The sequence below is a fragment of the Hypanus sabinus genome, unplaced genomic scaffold, assembly GCF_030144855.1.
Source record: "Hypanus sabinus isolate sHypSab1 unplaced genomic scaffold, sHypSab1.hap1 scaffold_126, whole genome shotgun sequence".
NCBI classification, from domain to species: Eukaryota; Metazoa; Chordata; class Chondrichthyes; order Myliobatiformes; family Dasyatidae; genus Hypanus; species Hypanus sabinus.
Genome location: NW_026779325.1, coordinates 131,210 through 149,795, shown reverse-complemented (window position 1 = coordinate 149,795; position 18,586 = coordinate 131,210). Strand labels below are relative to the sequence as shown.

General features: G+C 45.9%; 1 protein-coding gene across 1 annotated transcript in view; it reads left to right on the top strand.

The window, feature by feature from the left end:
* Positions 1-18,586, top strand: part of LOC132386700 (zinc finger protein 850-like) — a 56,262-nt gene that overhangs the window by 23,671 nt on the left and 14,005 nt on the right. Inside the window, exon 3 of the mRNA XM_059959058.1 lies at positions 8,533-9,653. Within this exon, the coding sequence (XP_059815041.1) occupies positions 8,533-9,544 (1,012 nt within the window). The 3' untranslated portion in view covers positions 9,545-9,653. The remainder of the gene's footprint in view (positions 1-8,532; positions 9,654-18,586) is intronic.

Genomic DNA, 18,586 nt, shown 5'->3' with positions numbered 1-18,586 from the left:
AGCATCTGCGGGTTTGATTCCGATGCTCCGCCCAACGCCCGTGACGCAATGAGCACAATGCGCATGCTCACAGTCCCGGGAAAGGCAGTGTTGATTTTTCGTTCTTTGTGAAAGTTGGTTGGCGGTGTGTTCGGGATTGGGAGGGGGTTCTCGCCCCTTTGGACGGGGAGCCGGAGGCGGATTATTCTCTGTGGGGCAACACCAACAATTTTCCTTCGGTGAGTATTGAAGCCGGTTCCGAGCGGGGAAGTCTGACGGTGGGTAGTGAGTTAACTTTCCAGAACTCAAGCAAGATAAAGCCTGCAGATGTTGGGAATGGGAGCAAAGCGCACAAAATGCTGGAGGAACTCAGCAGGCCGGGCAGCATCTAGGGGAAGAATACAGTCGGCATTAGCAGCCGAAACCCTTCGGCTGGACTGGAGAATAAAACGTGGGGGTGGGGAGGGAGAGAGAAACACAAGGTGATCGGTGCAACCTGATGGGGGAGGGGATGAACTTTCCCGAACTGGCGGCCTCGCCTCGCTTCCTTCACAGAATCTGCCGGGGTCGGTCCGGGTTGTGAGACCTTCTCACCGAACCGTCTGAGATGAGCCGCCGCTCAGCCCCTGTTCTGGTCCTATTAGCAGGATGAAGTAAAACATGCTTCCATATTGTTACTGACAGAGAATTGTACAATTTACGTTCCGTGTGTTTTCTGAATGTACTTGCCTGTGATGCTGCCACAAGTCAGTGTTTCTTTGTACCTGTACCTTCCCGTACTTGTGCACTTGGCAATAGATTCAACAGGACCTGAGAAATCTCAGTGAGATTTGATTCGTGATGATCATCTTGGCAGCTCGGTAGGTTAAATTTATGACAGTACACTGTAAAATGCAAAACCCTGAACAGTGTCGATGATCAGAGGGATCTTAGACTCCAAGTTCATCGCTCCCTGAAAGAGACTGCACAGATTGATCGGGTGGTTAAGAAGGCAAATGGCATGGTTGTCTTTATTAGTTGAAGCACTGAGTTCAAAAGTCGGGAAGTTGTGTTGCAGCTTTATAAAACTAGTTAGAGCACATCTGGAGTGTTTCATATAGTTCTGGTCGCCCCCATTCTCGGAAGGATGTCGGGACTTTGGAGAGAGCGCAGAAGAGGTTTACCAGGATAGTGTCTGGATTAAAGGGCATGAGCTGTAACGGGAGGTTGGACAATCTCATGTTGTTTTCTCTGGATAGATGTTTATATGATTACCAGAGGATTAGAAGCAGTGTCTCAGAAGGCAGCGTCCATTGTTAAGGAATTCCAGCATCCAGGGCTGCCCTTTTCTCAATTTTGCCATCAGATAGCGAGGTACAGAAGCCTGAAGGCACACACTCAGTGATTCAGAAACAGTTTCTTCCCCTCTGCCATCTGATTGCCAAATGGACATTGAACCTTTGAACACAACCTATGCCTCTCATAATCTTATACATCTCTATCAGGTCACCTCTTATCCTCCATCACTCCAAGAAGAAATGGTCGAGTTCACTCTATCTATTCTTATAAGGCATGCTCCCCAATCCAGGCAACATCCTTGTAAACCTCCTTTGCACTCTTTCTAAGGTTTCCACATTCTTCCTGTAGTAAGGTGACCAGAATTGAGCACAGTGGTGTGTGACCAGGGTCCTGTATGGCTGCAACATTACCTCTCGCTTCTAAACACATTCCCACGATTAATAAAGGTCAATGCAATATACATCGTCTTAAACAGAGAGTCAACCTGCGTCACAGCTTTGAGTGTCCTATGGACTCGGACCCCAAGATCCCGCGGATCCTCCACACTGCCATGAGCCTTACCATTAATGCTATATTCTACCATCACATTTGACCAAACAAAATGAACAACTTCAAACTTATCCGGGTTGAACTCCAATTGCGACCCCTCAGCCTGGTTTTGCATGCTTTCGGTGCCCGCTGTAAGTGCTAACACTTTCCGCACTATCCACAACACCCCCAAGCTTTGTGTCATCAGCAAATTTACTAACATATCCCTTCACTTCCTCATCCAGGTCATTTTATAAAAATCACAATGAGCAATGTTCCCAGATATATGGATACTGTAATTGATTTAGTTATTTATTTTTAGGATTATTTTTCTTCTATATTGCGTATTGCATTGAACTGCTGCTGCAAAGTTAACAAATTTCATGATGCACGCCAGTGATAATAAAACTGAATCTGAGTGGACAGATGATATATTTTTCCTGGGGGTTGAAATGTCTAATACACTTAAGGTGAGAGGAGATGTAAGTGGCAAGTTTGGCTCTTTCCACAGAAGTGGTTGGCAGCTGGACTCTCTGCCTGGGGTAGGAGATCCCACCAGCCACGTGATCCCGTTTGCCTCTCCCATTTAACCACAGATGTAACAATCCCTTCGCTCATGCTCACAGACTCCGGGTGGGCGGTGTTTTCCTTTCTGCTCCGTACTGAAGAGGAATGTCTGGGATCGGGGAAGGTGTCCTCGCCTCCTGGGTCGGGGAGCCAGGGGTCAGATCACAGTCTGTGGGCCAAAGATATTGCTGTCCTATCGGTGAGTACTGAGACCGATCCCGAGTGGGGAGATCCAATGTGGGCCGTGAGCCCCGAACTGAGGGCCAATTACTCATTTATTTTCCGATTATCTGGGCTGGTCAAAAATGTGTCCCCTTCACTTAATCTGCATTGAACGATCCAAACCAGGAGCCGAGGCTGTCTATTTCTGTAGAGTTGAAATGGGTGACCCACAGACAGGTCACATACGGCTTTTTCTTGCAGAACTCTCCCGCCCTCCGGTTTGTGATGCAAGATCACATGTTGTGTTGGGGAAATCTGATGTTGGCCACTGAGTCCCGTTAACTTTCCCCAAGTCGCCAAGCTTGCTGAGGCTCCTCACATTTGTCCGTGAGCTTTGTGGCTATTGTCTTCTCCCGGACTGGGGTGGGTGAGAAAGGAGAACGTCCCAGGTTGTGGGGATCTTTGATTTCACTGCCTGCTTTACCGAGGGACTGGGATGTCTAGGGTAGAGTGGTTTCTGTGATGTGCTGTTCTGGATCCAAAAGTCTCTGCAGATCCTCACAGTCAGAGGCAGAGTAGTGACCATAAAAAGCATGAAGTGTCCGGATGGAAAGCTTGTTGATAAAACTACGGTGAGGATCAAAGTATATCTGGCAATGTTTTTACTGCTTGTTCTAACTTTGTCATTTTGGAATCCTTTATACAGTAGTATGTACCATTAATTCAGTATCTGCATATTGCTGGAGAACCATCAGTGATTGTCCTTGATCTCTTCTCCCATCTGGTTACATCTGCTCATTCCCTGCCCAACTTGTTCAACCTCTGTCCAGTCTCTCTGACCCCAGCTTCAGTGATATGCATCAACTATCTGGGTCAACCTTGGTCCACCCTGTATCACACCATTTCAGTGATATATATCAGCAATCCTTCTAAACATAGTCTTCATTGTGAACTATTCTTTTACACCTTTGACCTCACTGAGTTATTTCCAAAATCACTTTTTATTAGCTGGAATGCCAGAGGGTCATCAGGTCCCATTTCTGTTGTGCATTGGTATGGAGGGTCTAGTTTTTGAACTGTGACTGGCTGACACACTTCATTGTATTACAGTCAGCAAGGAGTACTGGGAGAGTTGGTGCTTGGACCCTAGTCCTGTGATGGCTTTGACTTCAGTTAGTGCTTCTACAGAAGGGGCTGGATGGTCCTCCTTCTGCAATGAAGCAGAAATTTCGAGCAGCTGCACATTGGTTGTGGGGAAATCCCGGACTGAACTACCCAGTGTGAGATCTGTGAGGTTGGGTCCTGGGATATTACAGTTTTTGATCCAGGTAAAATGGTCCCAGGAATCGAGCTGCTTGGGCTTATGGGGTGTTGAGCAAGTACTTCTGTTGTAGGATCAGATGTTAGTTTCTGGAGTTCCTTTGGAAGCATTGACTGCTAATCTGAGGAGTGGCTATGAGTAAATGGGCTGTTCTGTGTTTACAACAGGAAAAATAGACTTGCGAGTTTGGTGTTCAAACTGTGTTTAGAAATCCCCCCCACTCACTGTCATCTGTTGGCCACTCGGTGCAAGTCAAGCAGAATCTCAAGTTGCTGGAGATCTGCACTAAAAACTGAAAACGTTTGAAGTCATTCTGATGAAACGTTATTAACTTGAATTGTAGAGTTTGTTCCTCTCCCCACAGCTGTTCCTTACCTGCTGAGCGTTTCTGGTAAATCCAGCTTCTTTATATTACATTCATCCTGGACTGGTTTATATTTCCTGAAATTGACCTGGTTTAACCTGGTCTTTCTGTGCTCTTTCTGTGCTAAAATGGCTCTTTCTGTGCTGGTACAACAGTGAAGAAAGCACAACTTTCCCTATCAATTAACCTGGTACCAATTTGTCTGTTTTTCCTGGAAATGTGTTCAGTGCAGTTGTTGCCAACAAGGTTCACATGAATAATCTCAGGAATGATCGGCTTTATGTATGAGGAGCATTTGATGGTTCTGGACCTGTGCTCAATGGAGTTCAGAGGGACGGTGGGGGTGGTGGGGGATGTTTGGTTAAGTAAACCTACTGAATGCTGAAAAGCCTGGATACAGTGGACATGCAGAGGATGTTTCCATTAGACAGAGAGTCTGTGATCTCACAGCACACTCAGAATAAAGATGTTTCCCTTTAAAACTGAGAAAAACGTTTTGTCCAAAAGATGTCTGATCTGTGGAATTTGTTGCAGCAGAGGTTGGTTGAGGTATATTGATGACAGATATTAATATATTCCAGATTGCTAAGTAGCTGCAGGGTTACAGGAGGAAGGCAGGAATATTGTGTTTGAATAAAAATTAACCATGGTTGAATGGTGGGGCAGACCAGATGGATTGAATCATCTACTTCTGTTCCTGACTGAATGATGGATCCTCTTTATCCCATATCATTTTGTGACGTGTGAGGGACAATAAAAGATTGTTTACTGAGATCATTATATCTGCATTCAACTTCTAACTTTCAGTGAGTTTTGTTCTTAGTAACATTAAGCAGAAATGTTTGCTTCTCCGTTTTATTGTTAATGTGCTTTATTTTCTCTCTGGTTAAAGTTCAACCTGCAGTGAAAGGTCTATTGGAAGAAATACCCCAATTGGAAGCAAACCACAGCTGAAGACGGGAACAGCAACAAGTGAACCAGCCCGAGGACTGAGAGCATCAACTAGAGAGAATGCTCCTGACTCATTGTTCCCATTGATTCAGTCAGGAGAAAGTTTGGTGAGTCTCATTTAGTCAAACATTGAGGTCATGGTTGAGTATGGTGCGATGAATGTGCTGAGCTGTGTATATCACAATGCAAGGAGCATCGTAGGAAAGCCCAATGAGCTCAGGACAGGGAATTATGTTATTGTAGACATTATTGGAGTTTGTTTGCACCCAACAGTCTTAGGGATTTAGAGGAACAAATTTGTAGACAGATTGGAGACCATGCCAAGAAACAAAAGTTGATTCAATAAGCGATTTTGACTTTCCATATACAGGCAGTCCCCAGGTTACATATGAGTTCCGTTCCTGAGTCCATCTTTAAGCCAGATTTGTACGTATGTTGGAACAAGTACATCCGGTATTATTTAGTGTCAGTTAGTCAAACGTTTGTCTTAGTATATAGTATATATTTTACTTTTCTATGTATATAAAACACTTATAAGTATGTATTCCAATAATTAAACTATTATGTTGCTTAGTAATAATTGTAGCTTTCATCAGGGCAGGGACTTTCACATGCTCCATTATACTCACTTTATCCATTATCATTTAAAATTGTTACAATAGTTGACCGACTGTAGCCTAATGCTTTTCCAGTGACGGATGGCATTTCACCTCTTTCCAAATGCTTTCTTATTCACACTTTATTTTCAAGTGCGATTGCTTCCTGTCAGTGGAACAGAAACACTGCAGGCGGTGGGTGCTAACCTCTGCCAGCTCCAGAGCTCCACTGGGTCCAAAGAACTGCAACACTAAATTCCCCAGGTCCTAAACTGTACACTGAGTCAGGTTAAATGGGACAAGTGGGGGCTGTGCTCGGTTTGGGTATTTGATCCTCCACAATGTTCTGTGTGGGAATTTAAACTGGAGGTGGCAGTGTTTTTTTTACAAGGTTGAGTCGCGAGCTCAACATCAACCCTGCATGGAGGGTACGGGAGTCACTGGATCGACATCAACCCGGCACGGGAGCAGTCTGTCACTAAAACAAACTTGAGAACCTCCGTTCTCTAGCCCAGTGCTGAGCTGACTGCGCCACCAGCTGACAGGAATGGTGGGAGGGGTTTGTGGTGTCAGGGTAAATCTTACTAAGAAAGATTTAAGCCCAATACAAAGTTAAACACTCAACACAGTGTTAGAGGCAATGACTTAAAATGGTGGACTGCGTTCTCCTTCCTCGGTTCGTAAGTACAAGTTGCTCTTAAGTCGGACATTTGTAACTCAGGGACTACCTGTATTGATTGGGACTCGAATAGTGTAAAAGGGGTAGATGGGGTAGAGTTTCTCAAATGTGCCCTTAATCAGTATGTAAAATTCCTGACGTAGAAGTGTGCAATAAGCTGTTAGGAAATGATCAGGGCTTGTGACAGAAATTAGTGATCATAATGCCATGAAATTCAAAATAAAGATAGAGAAAGAGAGGTCTGGACCACGGGTTGAGATTCCAAAATGGAGAAAAGTCAATTTTGATGGTATCAGGAAGGATCTGACAAGTGTGGCTTGGGACAGTCTGTTTCCTGGCAAAGGAGTACTTGGTATGTGGGAGGCATTGAGAAGTGAAATTTTGAGAGTGTAGAGTTTGTATGTGCCTAAAAACATAAAAGTTGAAACGTAACCAGTGCAGGGAACCTTGATTTTCAGGAAATATTGAGGCCCCGGATATTTTGTTCCTCTAAATGCCTCAGACTGTTGGGTGCTGCCAAGACTCATTAATGACTACAAATCATAATTCCACTTCCTGCGCTCATCTGACTTTTTTTTAGTTGTCTTCTGTTAGGTTCTAAAAGCTTCCAAATAATGTTTGCTCTTTTGTTTTCCCCTCTCTTTGGCTTTTATGTTGTCTTTGGCTTCTCATTTCAGCCACGGTTGTGTCCTCCTGCCTTTCCAATGCTTCCACTTCTTTGGGATGCATCGATGACTCAGCTTCCAAAATGCTCCCAGAAACTCCAGCCATTGCTGCTCCGTTGTCACTCCTCCCTTTTCCCTTCCAAACAAGCTTCAACAGCTTCTCTGTCACAGAAACATGGAGAAGTTCAGTAGAGAAATAGGCTATTTGGCCCATCTAGTCAATGCTGAAAAAAACATTTAAGCTGTGCAACTACCTGCACTGGGACCATCGCCCTCCATACCCCTACCATCCACACTCCCATCCAAACTTCTTTTAAATGGTGAAACCGAGCTCATATTCACCACTTGTGCTGACATCTCATTCCACCCTCTCACAACCATTTCAGTAAAGAGCTTTTCCAAATGTTCCCATTAAATTTTCACCTTCTCCACTTACCTATGACTTCTGGTTATCATTGCACCCAACCTCAGTGGAAAATCCTCCTTCCATTTAACCTATCTTTACCCTCATAATGTTGTATACTTCTGACAAATACTCAAAGCAATGTATAATTTAATTCTTTATGTTTAGAGCATTTTTAGGTGTATAAGCTGATGAGGGGTATTGATCATGTGGATATCCACAGGTTTATTCCCAGGGCTGAAATCACTAACACGAGGGGACATAGTTTTAAGGTGCTTGGAAATATATACCGAGGGGATGTGAGGGGTAAGTTTTTTTACACAGAGAGTGGTGGGTGCGTGGAATGCACTGCCGGCTATTTGTGTGAGAGTGTTTCAGTTACTGTGGGGGAGGAACCCATGCAGCTCAGTGGGAACAGGGAATAATACCAATCGAGAGAGTCAAACTGAGGCAGGTCACAGATTGGAGATGGCAGAGATGACCCATTCTTATAGAGACAGGAAGAGCGTCAGAGAGTTTAATGGTCATTCCAGATACCAGCACTGTGCCCAGTTAGAAGGTGATTTCTCTCTCCAAATTGGGTTAAACTTCACTGTAACAGTGTGATGTCAGAACACACCTTGACAACTCAAGTGATCTCAGCTGAAATGTTGTTCTACACCAAATGATGGATTTTGTAAATCTTTTCACAGGTTAAAAATGACAAGGAATTTGTCTACGGGAATGTCTAACATAACACACACGTTTTGCTGTCTCTTTTGATATTTAAGAAGTGGAGCAAGGGATTCACTCGATTATCCTTCCTGCTCAGACTGTGGCGAGGGATTTACTCGGTCATTTCAATTGAAGGTACATCAGCAAGTTCGCACTGGGACAAGGCCATTCACCAGTTCTGTTTGTGAGAAAGGATTCAGTCGTCTTCCCACCTGTGGACACACTAGTCAGATCACACTGGGCAGAAGCTCTTCATCTGCTGAATTTGTGGGGAAAGATTCATTTTGTCATCTAACCTAATGGTTCACCAGCGAGTTCACACCAGAGAGCGGCCATTCACCTGCTCAGACTGTGGGAAGAGATTCACTTGGTCATTCCAAATGAAGGCACATCAGAGAGTTCACACTGGAGAGAGACCACTCACTTGCTCAGACTGTGGGAAGGGATTCACTCAGTCATCCGACCTACTCACACACCAGTCAGTTCACACTGGCGAAAGGCCATTCACCTGCTCAGACTGTGGGAAGGGATTCACTCGGTCATCCCAACTGAAGGTACATCAGCGAGTTCACACCGGAGAGAGGCCGTTCACCTGCTCAGACTGTGGGAAGGGATTCACTCGGTCATCCCATCTGAAGGAACATCAGCGAGTTCACACCGGAGAGAGGCCGTTCACCTGTTCAGACTGTGGGAAGGGATTCACTTGCTTATCCCAACTGAAGGTGCATCAGCGAGTTCACACCGGGGAGAGGCCGTTCACCTGCTCGGACTGTGGGAAGGGATTCACTCGGTCATCCGACCTACTGGCACACCAACGATTTCACACCGGGGAGCGGCCATTCACCTGCTCAGACTGTGGGAAGGGATTCACTCGGTCATCCCAAATGAAGGTACATCAGAGAGTTCACACTGGAGAGAGGCCGTTCATCTGCTCGGACTGTGGGAAAGGATTCATTTGCTCATCCCATCTGAAGGTACACCAGTCAGTTCACACTGGGGAGAGGCCGTTCACCTGCTCAGACTGTGGGAAGGGATTCACCCGGTCATCTCAGTTACTGAGACACCAGTCAGTTCACACTGGTGACTGGCTGTTCACCTGCTCAGACTGTGGGAAGGGATTCACTGAATCATCCCATCTGAAGGTACACCAGTCAGTTCACACTGGGGAGAGGCCGTTCACCTGCTCGGACTGTGGGAAGGGATTCACTCGGTCATCCGACCTACTGGCACACCAACGATTTCACACCGGGGGGCGGCCATTCACCTGCTCAGACTGTGGGAAGGGATTCACTCGGTCATCCGACCTACTAGCACACCAGCGAATTCACACTGGGTAGAGGCTGATCACCTGCTCAGACTTTGGGAAAAGATTTTCTCAGCCAAATCAACCAAGTGTGCATCATTGAGTTCTTACCGGGGAGTGTCCGTTCACCTGCTGTGAATGTGGTAAGCAATTAACTCAGTAATCAGACACAGACATACTTTATTGTTCTCAAGGGAAATTGGGTTTCGTGACAGTCGCACCAACCAAGAACAGGAAATATAGCAATAGGAAACCATAAATAATTAAATAATACTAAGTAAAGTGTGCTGTTACGTACCCAGTAACTGGGTTTACAGACCAGCAGATACGTTGGTGTCTGGTGGTTCTTTAACTAAAGGTGTTTATTAGTAAAATAAACCAAAGAGCATCAATAATGCAAATATACATATAAAACAGGTTAGCAATAATAAACAAGCTCTATCAATATCTAGGGGTAAATGAATAGTCATAAGAGAATATAAAGTTCAGTTCAGTTCGTCCATGCTGAGGTAGCTGTTGCTGTGCTGCAATTGGAGAGAGAGAGAGGGGGGGAGAAAGCGACCAAGAGATTGGGCAGCTGCAGCAGGCAAACCTTCTGTTGTCTTCTTATTCCGTTGTACCATTGTGGTCATTCGGTTATGACCCCTCCGTTCTCAGCTAGACTGTTCTTCAGTGGTGGACTCATCACCCTGGCATGACTGGACACACACACAAGTCCCCACCAGCCCTGCCGTCACACTCTGAGCCTTTGTGACCGATCTTCTGATTTGGTCCTCTAAGCCCCCACCTTCCTGTGGATGCACAACACTCGGTCAGTGTCCACTGATGTGTCTGAGGAGTGTCTCCCCAGACCCGTCTTTTATCCCCACTGACGGGGTATCAGCCATCCATCAACTCAATATGTCTATGTCCATTGAACTAGGCCACTCCTGCTGTCTCTTCAGGAATGTTAACGAGCAAAGAAGTGTCCCTGCAGCAAAAGGTTTCATTTACCTGTCCATCAGTGAAGCAGCCATAATACCTAAATCAGTTGTCTCTCTCTTATCTGTAGCAGATATCTCTAGCTCTGTTCTTCATCTCTCTTTCGCTCTCATTAGCTGCATAGTCCTCAAAGGGGGGGGGGGGGGAAAGGGTCAGCTCTGGACCCCATTTCCATCAGGTCTGTTCAGCACACATAACACCCCCACCCTTCAAAGAATCTTCACCGGGTTGAAAATTCACTAGTAAAGCACATTACAGAGTCTAATCTAATACAGAAGTTGTCTTTAACTACAAGGATAACACAGGTATACTTTCAAATTATCACCTGGATAAACAATCAGCAATTACATTGTCATTTCCCTTTACATTTTGTATTTTAATATCAAATTCTTGTAACAACAGACTCCAACTTAATAACCATCTATTTTTATTCTTCATGTTTGTCAAAAATACCAAGGGGTTGTGATCAGTATAAACTATCACTGGTTTCTATGCTGGTCAAATGTAGACCTCAAATTGCTGTAATGCCAGGGTAAGTGACAGTAATTCTTTTTCTACAGTGGAGTTAGTTCTTAGCTTAGGTGTATATCACAAAGAGTGAACCACTACATGTGTGATTATAATGTAGTACATTACAGAAGATTGCGCAAATAGTAATCTCTATTTTACTTCTAAACCTAACTTTCAGTCAACCTACTATGATATCATCTTTAACTTTCACAAGCTTCGTCCAGAAAAACAAAGCTTATCACCGATGTTTTCTAAACTAAGCCCATTTTCTGAACTTCCATACCACTCATTAATTTTAAGCAGGTCATTAATTTTATCTTCAGGATATTTAATTTGATTAGTTTCCTTGATGACACTAGCAGATGGTCTCTCTGGGCCAAAACAACACTTTAAGTTCTGCCTTTCCAAATCACATACTTGAGCAACACCACCAAGTTGTTTATCCTTAAATTTCAAAACAAACATCTTGTTAACAAACCATTGTTTAGTTAACGGTCCCTTCCCTTTGCACAACAGTCCTGGAACCAAACCCGACTTTACATTTACTTTATTCAAAAGTCGAGTAACACTTTTTCGCTCAGTATCTTCAATAACATCCATCTCACCAGCTTTTATCTCATCACTGACTTTTAATACAAGTGACTGAGAATCCTCACACTCTACTGGTGCCAAGGTTAACCCTTTCTTCACTGAACCAAGTGCATCTGACCCAAAAGGATAGCATTCCTTTTTAACCAAATCAGACATTTCAGACCTTTCCTGAGTCTCCACACAAGGATCAGTAACCTGAACACAGGCCAATGGGACAACTGCCTCTTCTTGGCTTTCAATACCAGTCCCAGTTTCAAATTCCAAGTTCCCCTGATCCTCCCAGTTACTCTCTGGGCAACTCCCATCTGGAGTAAACTCAACCTTGCAGGCTAAAACAACCTCGTCTGCTAACCCAGCGGACTCCCTCAAGGTAGCGGCATCCTTATTATCTCAGAAAGCCTTTGCATTATTGAGAACACACTTAAATTCTTCAACTACAACCAGCTCTGTCAATCCAGATACATCATCCGTGTCCAACCCTGGACCTTCTAACTGCCACATCTGTTCCTCATCTTGGCTCTGTGCCTCCATAAATTCCTTGCTCACTCCAAAATGTCCACCCAGGGGTATCTTACGGGCCAATTTCAAGATTCTGTTCCTTGACAACACTGACTCTGCTTTGTCTCCCTTACTTTCCTTAGCCCCACTATTCTCCGTTTTACCACCCTCCAACCTCTCCTGGTACAAGGCTGGTAAAAACGTCTCTGCTAAATCAAGGTTGGACTCGGCTAAATCAGGGGTTGTCCTAACAGCTTTCCTCGACATTCTTCTGGTGACTGCACCTGCGGGATTAAATTCAGAAACTATGGGCGGGGGCTCAGTCCTGGCAGGCTTACTCATGAGCTGAACTGCAGAGAACACATCCCCCCCAGCCAGGTCTTTCCCGAGTAAGACATCTACATGGGGTATCGGGAGTGCAGCCCGTACCCCTGTCGTGACTGGTCCAGATACCAGGTCACTCTTCAGAAATACTTTATGTAACAGTATGGCCTCAGTTCCTTTTCCAACCCCTTCTATCACGTGCACGTCACCAGTATCTGCCTCACTATTGAATTCCAATGCTCTGCTTAGGATTAAGGACTAAAAAGCCCCAGTGTCTCTCTAGATTCTTACTGGCACTGGGGGTGACCCCTCCCTCACAGATACCAACCCGGTTGAAAGGGATTTCTCACATCCCTCCTGAACTCGGTTTAGCTCCTCTTTTAACAGCATTTCAACCGGCTTAACACAGCCCGTCGGCGCGGTCGCCTTTCCTTTCCCCGTCTCCTTCTTTGGAGCAAAGCACTTAGATGCTACGTGGCCAGATTTCCCACTGTTATAACACACAACGCTAGGAGACCTGCCAGACGGCTTTTCCTCCTTGTCTTTTCCGGTAGACCCTGGCTTAGTCTCAGACTTAGCCGTTAGGCTTTCTCTACCACCCCTACTACTCCTGTGGTAGCACTTATTTGGGGAAAATTTCATTTGATGGGTTAAGGCATATTCATCTGCTAGCTTGGCAGATTCTGATATGGACTTATTCTTCTTCTCGTTCAGGTATCTCCGGACATTATCCGGAACACAATCTTTTAATTCTTCGATCAGGATCATCTTTCGTAGGCGGTAGAAATCCTCCTCAACCCCTTCTGCAGCGCACCAGCGGTCAAAGTACACACACTTGTCGTATGTAACCTCTGTGAACGTCTGATTCCACTGCTTCCTTAAGTCCCTGAACTCTTGTCTATAGGCTTCGGGTACCAGCTCATAGGCCCGAAGGATAGCCAGTTTTGCTTCCTCATAATCCTCTGCAGCCTCCACAGACAATGCTGCATATGCACGTTGAGCCTTCCTTTTAAGTACACTTTGTAACAACACCACCCACTTATCTCTAGGCCACTTCTGGTTCACAGCCACTTTTTTCCCTACAGGAAAGTGTTCTAACAACTCTTCCTTGAATATCTGCATCATGAGATAATGTTCAGCCATCTTACGTTGTATCTCTGCCATTGTCGTCCCTTTCTTAACCTCCTTGAATTCCAAGGACTCCACCATTTCCCAAAACTCAGACTTTTTAGCCTTCTTTAATGCCACAAAGTCTGGACTTAACAGAAACTCGTCAACATCCATTTCTGCTGCCTGTCTTTCTGGTTTCTCACACAACCAGATCAGATAAGGGAAATCTATCATTTTAACCAAAGGCGTTTATTAGTAAAATAAGCAAAACAGTATCAATAATACAAATACACATATAAAGCAGGTTAACAAAAATAAACATAGAAGTGTAGGAATAATAATCAATAATAAGAAACAAGCTCTATCAATGTCTAGGGTTAAGTGGAAACCAGTCCAAGACCAGCCTATTGGCTCAGGGTGTCTGAAACTCTGAGGGAGGAGTTGTAAAGTTTGATGGCCACAGGCAGGAATGACTTCCTATGACGCTCAGGTTTACATCTCAGTGGAATGAGTCTCTGGCTGAGTGTACTCCTATGCCTAACCAGTACTTTATGGAGTGGATGGGAGACATTGTCCAAGATGGCATGCAACTTGGACAACATCCTCTTTTCAGACACCACCATCAGAGAGCCCAGTTCCACCTCCACAACATCACTGGCCTTACGAATGAGTTTGTTGTTTCAGTTGGTGTCTGCTACCCTCAGCCTGCTGCCCCAGCACGCAACAGCAAACACGATAGCACTGGGCACCACAGACTCATAGAACATCCTCAGCATCGTCCGGCAGATGTTAAAGGACCTCAGTCTCCTCAGGAAATAGAGACGGCTCTGACCCTTCTTGTAGACAGCCCCAGTGTTCTTTAATCTAACCACATGTAACTCTCGCTTTGGCCCTCAGCTTAATATAGGGGGTGATAGACCCGCAGCCCGGCCAAACTTAAGAAATCTCGTTTTGGTGGATGCTGTGTGTTGTGTCCCCTGTAGTAAATCAGTACCCTGAAATACAAAACAGTACACAATATGTGATTAAATGATTGAGCTTTATAATTCTTACTTTGACCCCAGGGTTAGTAAAGAAAACAAAAAAAAAAGAAAAAGGGTCCAGTCTCTCCATTCACGTCTTCTCATCTCTCCCCAGCAAAAGAGCACAAAATCTTTCTTCCAAACTCACAAGAAAGAACATTTCTCTCATTGGATAGCCTCGCACTCCAAAACTCTGTCACCTCTAGTCATAACCTAAACATTGTTATACTTGTGACAGACTACCAGTTTCACACTGGGGAGAAAGTTTCAATAGGCTGCATGCTGGATATTTGTCCATCACCATTGCTGAATGCAAGTTTGAGACTGACTGTCGGTGCTGAACTCTGCAATTATTGCTGCTGCTCACCACACCCAGTCCTGCACCCTGGTCACTGGGCATGGGAGGAGTTTTTTCTGCTGCACATTCACCTTTAATGGGACGGGAGTTTAATATTCTGGGTCTAAGACAAATAAATCAGTTCTATGTTAAACTCTGTCTTGGTGAATTTACAACACACCTAGTGTACAGTAGAGAGTCAACTCGGGCCAGCTGGACCCTGTGATTCTGTCCACAACAGTCCTTGTAAATCCTCCGGTTTTCCCCCTCTCACTCTCCCTGTGGTGATGGGTTCCTAACAGTCACCACTCTGTGGGTGAAAAGGTTTCCCTTGAATTTTCTGCTGACTGAAGAAGTCGAGCTGACTGCAGTTCTGTCTGAGATGTTCTTCACCCCTCTAATCTCTGGATGAGGAAGAATGACATTGGGAGTTAAACTCCTTAATCACATCTCATTTCCACATTATGGTTCACTTTCCCTGCTTCTAAAGTGTTGTTAGAGAACACCACTGTTCTCTAAAAACTGAAAGCAGAATGGGAAACGATTAGTTGAATGCTCAATGAAGCAGGGTCAGAAACCAGAGGCGAGTCTGCACAGGGCAGAGTTTGGGGGTCTGGATGATAGTTGTCGTAAGAACATATGATGAGAAGGGGATCAGCAGCAGAATGAGGCAATGAATGACAGAGTAGCAACATTTGGAAGCTGATTGACAGAGAAAATAATTTGGTTGTCTGACTGATGACACAAACAACACCTGGGGTGCGGTGCTCCACTGGTTGAGGAACACGTGTGTGTTGGGAATGGTTTTATCTGTTGGGGGAGGTGTTCCTGTTTGTTTATCCTGTAATATTATATCTGGATGGTTCTTATGGATTGTCCTATCTGAAATAATGTATTGATTATCATCTAATTTGCTAGATTTTGACACTAAAACTGTATTGGGCTTGAATTTATTGTACCTTTATGAAGTGATGGAGGGCATTCATGAGTTTGTATTTTAAAGCAAGATTTTAGTGAATGATATTTGCCATTTCTTTGTAACTTTGTAAGTAATCAGATTGAGTAAATCTGCTGCAGGATCCTGGAATGTGTTGGATTGTGTCTGATTTCTCTGGCATTTTCTGCACTAACTTCCTTATTTGTTAATATTTCATGTATTTTTGATGTTTCCCCCCTTTTGTCAAACAACTTGTCCTGTATTTCTGCAAGGAACTCCTTTGTTTTTTTAGGGGGAGTTCTTGAACTCTCAGTCAGGTGCTCAAGGCTTCCTTGTCACCATCTAGTCTACTCAGATTGTTGGGATGTCTTGCATGGAGGGTCATACTCATTTCACTGGTTAAAGTTTTCTTCCGGAGTGATGATTGATTGTTCTGAGTTGGCCTATCATTTAGGTTTTCTGGTCTGTATTTCTTATCACGATTGCAAATACACACATGGAGTGCTGAATCCTGTTCATTTTTGATGAAAATATATACTTAAAAGTTTTATCTGACTGTTTTTTCTTGTTTTTTTTTTATTGAAGTTCATCATAAAACAAACATTTCCAGAAGATGTATTTCAGACATTGTAAATATATATCATATAATCATATATGCCACAAATCCCCACATAGAATTTATCTGAGGTATACACTTCTATAAGTGTGAAAGAAAAAACAAGCAAAAGGGAAAAAAAAACTATGTACAAGTAGGGAGTGATCTTTTTTTTACAACATATTCATTGATTTGTGAGAATAAAAGCAGGCCTAGAGGGATTATGTAGTTAAACCATTTTTCCCAGTATGAATCAATCTTCTCCATCTTGTCCATTGTAATTTCCATCCATGCATTTAAAGTTGGGCTTGTGGCGGCTCATTTCCTAGCGTATGCGAACCGACTCACAATTAGATAGCCTACGGGGGTTTGCGAGCACAGAGCTTTGGAGCCTCTTCGCCATGGGGGGCCGGTTGACAGAGGCTTAAAAGTGAGGCTGAAGTTTTCGAATAAAGTTTTTTCCTTCGACTGCAGTTACCGACTCCGTGTCGTAATTTTAGCGCTGCTTGTAGCACACCGCTACAATTGGTGACCCCGACGGTCCAAACGATTTTTGGACCAGAAATGACCGACGCCGCCTCTGTTCATGCAGTTTCGTTGAAACTGCCGGGTTTCTGGACACAGCGCCCGGACCTATGGTTCCAGCAAGCCGAAGCCCAATTCCACGTTCGCCGGATCACCTCAGAAGACACCCGCTACTACTACGTGGTGGGCTCCCTCGACCAGGACACAGCTGCCCAGGTCGCGGAGTTCGTACAGTCGCCCCCGGCAGACGGCAAGTACACGGAATTCAAAGCCCTGCTCCTCAGGACTTTCGGACTCTCACGGCGCGAGCGGGCTGCCCGTTTACTGCACCTGGATGGCTTGGGCGACAGACCTCCATCGGCTTTAATGAATGAGATGTTGTCTCTGGCCGAGGGACACACAGGCCTCATGTTTGAGCAGGCATTCCTGGAGCAGCTGCCCGAGGACATACGCCTGCTGCTGTCCGACGCGGATTTCAGTGACCCCCGGAAGGTGGCAGCCCGGGCGGACTTGCTGTGGAATGCCAAAAAGGTGAGCGGGGCGTCCATCGCGCAGATCTCCCAGCCACGCTCCCGGCAGCAAACCAGTCCAGGCCCGGCCGCAGAGCCCGCTAACCCCCGGCCCAATGACCACTGGTGCTTCTACCACCAGCGGTGGGGCGCAGAAGCCCGCCGTTGTCGCCCACCCTGCAAGTTCCCGGGAAACGCCAGGGCCAGCCGCCGCTGATGGCTACGGCGGCTGGCCATCGGGATAGCCTCCTGTATGTGTGGGATAGAAGGTCGGGACGCCGGTTTTTGGTCGATACTGGGGCTGAGATCAGCGTTTTACCTCCGACAAGTTACGACACCCGCAGCAGGGCACCGGGTCCCCCCCTGAGGGCCGTGAATGGCAGCACAGTAAGGACCTATGGCACCCGTCAGGTGCAGCTACTGTTCGGCCCCAGCCAGTTCACGTGGGACTTCACACTGGCCGCCGTAGCCCAACCGCTTCTGGGTGCGGATTTTTTGCGAGCTCACAGCCTGCTGGTTGACCTGCCCAGGAAGAGACTGGTACACGCCGAGACCTTTCAGACGTTCTCCCTGGGCGCGGCCCAGTTGCCAGCCCCTCACCTCGGCTCCATCACGCTGTCCGACAACGACTTCACCAGGGTCCTGGCGGAGTTCCCATCGGTTCTGGCACCGCAGTTCACAGCAGCCATGCCCAGGCACGGCGTACAGCACCACATCCCGACACAGGGACCACCCCTCCATGCCCGTGCTCGGCGGCTTCCCCCGGACAAGCTCCGACTGGCGAAGGAGGAGTTCCAGAGAATGGAGGAATTGGGGATCATCCGGCGGTCCGACAGCCCCTGGGCTTCCCCCCTGCACATGGTGCCCAAAGCGACGGGGGGCTGGAGACCGTGCGGCGACTACCGCAGGCTGAACGAGGCTACCACACCGGACCGCTACCCTGTGCCGCACATTCAGGACTTTGCGGCAAACCTGCACGGCGCCCGGATCTTCTCCAAGGTCGACCTTGTCCGAGGGTACCATCAAATCCCGATGCATCCTGACGACGTCCCCAAGACGGCTCTCATCACCCCGTTTGGCCTCTTCGAGTTCCTCCGCATGCCGTTCGGCCTGAAGAATGCCGCACAGACGTTCCAG